At 69.6% G+C, this 5148-nt stretch overlaps 1 protein-coding gene across 1 annotated transcript; it reads left to right on the top strand.

The window, feature by feature from the left end:
- Positions 1-695: 695 nt before the first annotated feature.
- Positions 696-2738, top strand: KBTBD11 (kelch repeat and BTB domain containing 11). The gene is made up of 2 exons (XM_062198981.1): positions 696-971; positions 1086-2738. The coding sequence occupies exons 1-2, from the start codon at positions 696-698 to the stop codon at positions 2736-2738; spliced, it is 1929 nt and encodes a 642-aa protein (XP_062054965.1).
- Positions 2739-5148: the final 2410 nt, after the last annotated feature.

The following is a 5148-nucleotide window of genomic DNA, read 5'->3' as shown; positions in this document are numbered from 1 at the left end:
TCAGTGCAGTTACACGCGTGGAAAGGAGCCCTCCGTTCTGCCCCGGGCTACATTAGGTCCCTAAGTGCAGCAGAGCCAGCGGCTCCGTGGGGAGCGCCAGAGCCGGTCTGGCCTGCTGCAGGGCTCGAACTCTCCTTCCTGGGGCCAAGGCAGAGGAGGAGCCTCGACAGGCCGCCTTGCCACACCAAGCGCCCCGGTATTCCGTGCACCCCACGCGCCGCAAAGCCCTTACAGCCAGGGCTAAACTCTGAGATCCAAACACCAAGCAGGGAAGCGCGCCCGACGCCACCAGCACAAGGCAGCCGCGCTGAAAAACGCACACTCTGACAGCCTCTCTCCTTCTCTCTCCAAACAGGGAGCCGGGAGTACCCAAGTGCCCCAGGGAGGCGCCGCAGGAGCCGGGAGCGCCGCTCGGATGCGCGCCGTGGCCGCGCGCCCCCCGCCCACCTGCCCGGCTAACCACGCAGCCAGCTGCACCCCGCCAAGGCCTGCAGGGGCGGCGCTGCGCGGAGGCCACGGCTGATCCAGCGGGACCCAGGCGGCACAGGCCGCCGAAGCCGCTGCGGGTCGCAAGTTCAGGGCGAGCTGGCCCCGCCCTCCCCGCGGGACGCGGCAGAAGCCAGGCCGGGGAGGCAGCGGAACCCGCCCGCGCGCCGCGCTAGACCTCGCGCAGACCTGGGGGCTGCGGCGCTCCCATGGAGCCCTCGGGGGCCGCCTGCGTGCTCCGCCCGGGGGACGACCCTGTCGGCGCGGCCGAGCCCGGAGCCGCCCCTGGCGCCGCGGGTGAGGGCAGCCCGCGCGCGCCGGACGCGGCGCAGACACCCTGCAGCCTCGGCGCATCCCTGTGCTTCAGCTCTGGGGACGGCTCCCCGCCGCAGTCTCGCGCCTCCGCGGCGGAGTGCACGGCGGCCTCCCCGCCCCCGCGGCGCAGCGGCCAGCGGGTAGTGGAGACGCAGTGCAAGGTCAGCGGCGCGGGCGCCGGGGCCCCGGAGGAGCGCGCGTCCCCGGAGGAGCCCACGTCCTCGGAGCAGCGCGCGTCCCCGGAAGAGGCCGCGTCCCCGGAGGAGCCCGCGTCCCTGGAGCAGCGCGCGTCCCCGGAGGAGCCCGCGTCCCTGGAGGAGCTCGCGTTCCCGGAGGAGCCCGCGACCCCCGAGGAGCCCGGGTCCCTGGAGGAGCCCGCATCCCCGGAGGAGCCCGGGTCCCTGGAGGAGCCCGCGACCCCCGAGGAGCCCGGAGAGCTGGCGCCCCTGCCTCCCGGCGTCGGGACCGCGCACGGGGAGCCCGACCTGGTCCTCGAGGTGTCCGGCCGCCGGCTGCGAGCACACAAGGCGGTGCTGGCGGCGCGCAGCGACTACTTCCGCGCGCGCGCGTCGCGGGACGTGTTGCGGGTGCAGGGCGTGAGCTTCGCGGCGCTGCGGCTGCTGCTGGCCGACGCGTACAGCGGGCGCATGGCGGGCGTGCGGCCCGACAACGTGGCCGAAGTGCTGGCCGGCGCGCGCCGCCTGCAGCTGCCCGGCGCCGCGCAGCGCGCCACCGACGCCGTGGCGCCGCAGCTGAGCCTGGCCAACTGCTTCGAGGTGCTGAGCGCGGCCAAGCGGCAGCGGCTGAGCGAGCTGCGCGACGCCGCCTACCGCTTCATGAGCGACCACTACCTGGAGGTGCTGCGCGAGCCCGCCGTGTTCGGGCGCCTGTCCGGCGCCGAGCGCGACCTGCTGCTGCGCCGCCGCCTGCGCTCCGGCCGCGCGCGCCTGCTGGCCGCGGCGCTGGGGCCGGCCGGCGAGCGCGCGGGCAGCCGGCCGCAGAGCCCCTCCGGGGAGGCGGGCGCGCGCGCGGACGCGGCCGTCTACTGCTTCCAGGCGGCGGAGGGCTGGCGCGAGCTCACGCGGCTGCCCGAGGGCGCGCCGGCGCGCGGCTGCGGCCTCTGTGTGCTCTACAACTACCTCTTCGTGGCCGGCGGCGTGGCGCCCGCGGGCCCCGACGGCCGCGCGCGCCCGTCCGACCAGGTCTTCTGCTACAACCCGGCCACCGACCGCTGGAGCGCCGTGCGCCCGCTGCGCCAGGCGCGCTCGCAGCTGCAGCTGCTGGCCCTGGACGGCTACCTGTACGCCGTGGGCGGCGAGTGCCTGCTGAGCGTGGAGCGCTACGACCCGCGCGCCGACCGCTGGGCCGCCGTGGCCCCGCTGCCCCGCGGCGCCTTCGCCGTGGCGCACGAGGCCGCGACCTGCAACGGCGAGATCTACGTGTCGGGGGGCTCGCTGTTCTACCGGCTGCTCAAGTATGACCCGCGGCGCGACGAGTGGCAGGAGTGCCCGTGCAGCAGCAGCCGCGAGCGCTCGGCCGACATGGTGGCCCTCGACGGCTTCCTCTACCGCTTCGACCTGCGCGGGGCGCGCGGCGACGGGCCGGCGGCGGCGGCGGCTGCGGGCCCGGGCGCGGGCGTCAGCGTCTCCCGCTACCATTGCCTGGCCAAGCAGTGGAGCGCCTGCGCCTCGCAGCTGCGGCCCCCGGGCGCCGCCGGCCTGCAGCCCTTCCGCTGCGCCGCGCTCGACGGGGCCATCTACTGCGTGGGCCGCGCGGGCACCTGGCGCTTCGTGCCCCCGCCGGACGGCGACGCGGACGCGGGCGGCAGCTTCGAGCCCGAGCCGCTCGGGGCCCCTCCGGACTCCCGCGGCGTGCTCCTCCCGTTCGTGCTGAACCTGCCCGAGCCGCCGGAGCGCGGCGAGCAGGGCACGGCCTAGGGCAGTGGGCGGAGGTCGCAGGTGGAAAGCCGAGGGCGAGCGTCTCAAGCCGGGCCTCTGGTCGCTGGGAAGGCGGCGGAAGCCTCCTCGGACCCCGCCCCGCTCCGTGTTTTTCGGTTTTGTTTTGTTTTTGCTTCGCTTTGCTTCACTGGGTCGCTGGGGCCATGGGCCATGTGTTTGCGAGCAGCTCCCTGGGGACGAGCTACTCCGGGGGTGGGGGGGGGAGACCGGGCTGCAGGGGCACGGGGGTGCGCCTGGTCGTGGCTGGGGGGTGGCCGGAGCCCTGCGCCTGAGCTGTGCCCTTCCAGCAGGCCGGTGCGACTGTGGGTGGACCAAGGAGGAGATGTCGCTTTTAAGTTTTTGGATTTTTATTTTTTTAGCTTGAGGTTTAAAATTAGCACAGATGAGTGAAGCTGCAGTTCGGCTGGCCCCGTGCCACAAGCAGCAGTTCCAGTACTGAAGGTCACTCTCGTGTGCCAGGGTGATTTCTCGGCCAGAGAGGCTTGGACGGGCTCGCACCCCAGGTGGCAGCCGCGCACCCCGAATGGACCAGCGGTCTCGGGTCCAGGGCGCCCCGGATCCTGGGCTGTGACGGCCATGATCCACAGTGTGGGAAGGGCCAGCCCTTGGCGGTGGGGCAGGAGAGACTGCCCAGAGGAGAGCCCTGGCCAGCCCGTGGCCAGCTGCCTCCAGCTTTTAGCTGCGAGTGAGCTGCCGGGAGAAGGCGGCCAGGTCCTTTCTCTGCCGTGTTAAGGACACACTGCCCGTTCGATGGTCTGAATGTGTGTTACGTAACACTGACCAGGCAGATTAATTCCGCAGGCATCACTGTGAGGGAGCAGGCAGAGTGACAATGGGCAGGGCCAGGAACCCACCACGGGGCGGGGGGCGGGGCAAGCCGTGGCTAAGGTAGTGCGGGGTAATGGGCACTCGCCTGTGAGTCGCGGAGTGCCCTGTCAGAGCGAACGGGAGACGGCAGTTTCTGCAGGGCGCAGCGTGACATCGATGCGCCGTCTTTCCCTGTTGGAGCATCTTGCTTCTCCAGTGCGCAGAGAGAACTGATGTTCGTAAGGATAAGGTGCACGACGAGGACTCTGAATTCAACCCGTTCCTGTTCCCGTTCCCGTCTGAAGTCACCGGAGTGTGACTAGATGAGTCCACGGCTCGTGGCTGTGCTTGTCAGCCAGGGGTGGGATCTCTCTTTACAGGGGTCAGACGGGAAGGGGGAACAGGTGCGCGGCTGTGCCGCTCCAGGCCAAGTGTTTAGAAATGATCCGCGTGATGCTTAGGCTTGACGCGGGGGGACGGGAGTTACAATTTACGACTCCAGTGTATGCCGACGCCTGTTGCCAGCGGCATCTCAGGGTTCCTCCTACACCAAGACTGCACCGGCAACTCCGCCAGCCTGTTAGCACGGCGACCAGACCCCCCCTTGCCCCGATTTGCTGGTCTTTATGGCACTGTGTGGCAGACATGGTCGTAGAAAAAGCGCACAGAGCACGAGTGGATTTTGCAGTGCGTGACGTTTGCCCTGGAACTCCACTGTGAGTGCTGAAGTTTCATTCAGCAGACGGCAGAGCCGCTAAGCACCATCACTGTGACGTGAGACGTGACTCCTGTGATGTCCCCCTGGGAAGTGGGTTCCAAATGCGGTCAGTGAGCAGCGTTGCGCCCTGGTCGCTGCCTCCCCTCCCCCGGGGCCCGAGCAGGGTCCTGGAGGGAGCCTGAACTGCGTGGGAGGAGTGGGTGGGCGAGTCCCCAGTGGGTGTCCAGCTGCCCTGCTGGGAGAAGACAGAGACAAGCGTGGACTCAAGTTTCTGAGCACCAACATCTCATACAGACACCGGGGCCCCCACCCATGTTCTGGTGTTCTGGGGTCTCAGTCCCTGGGGTGCGTGTGGAGCATCAGACATGCAGGGAAGCCACCCTGACCGAGGGCTGCGTGCCAGGCTGTGGCTGGGCACCGTCGGTTCCAAGCGTCCAGGCTGCCATGCCCACGACGTCAGCCCAGGGCTCAGAACTCACTGTGCGCTCCGACACTTCCCAGTCTGCGCGGCCAGGGTGGTTGAGAGGGGAAGTCGGTGACGAGTAATGACTTTTGTGCTGCCACTCGAGGTTCATTTGGAACCCAGGGGAGGACCGTGAGCTCTTCAGTGTTCTGTTTGCATTGTCTTGGGGACACCTGCACCCACCGTGGCGTGGACTCCTGGCAGCTCTGCGGCGCGTGGCCAGGGAACGTGGTGGTTTTCTTCGGAGCCTATGGGGCACCATCTTCCCCTGTAAGGAACGCTGTGACAGTTCCTCGGCCACCGGCTAAACCTCTGACCTTATGTCTGGCTGCACATCCTGAAGTGAGGAGTGGTCCCGTGTGTCCCTGTCATCTGTTGTCACTTGAATTGTGGGGGCGGCT

The sequence above is a fragment of the Lepus europaeus genome, chromosome 8, assembly GCF_033115175.1.
Source record: "Lepus europaeus isolate LE1 chromosome 8, mLepTim1.pri, whole genome shotgun sequence".
NCBI lineage: Eukaryota > Metazoa > Chordata > Mammalia > Lagomorpha > Leporidae > Lepus > Lepus europaeus.
Note: the sequence above shows the minus strand (reverse complement) of the source record. Positions and strands in the feature narration are given on the sequence as shown.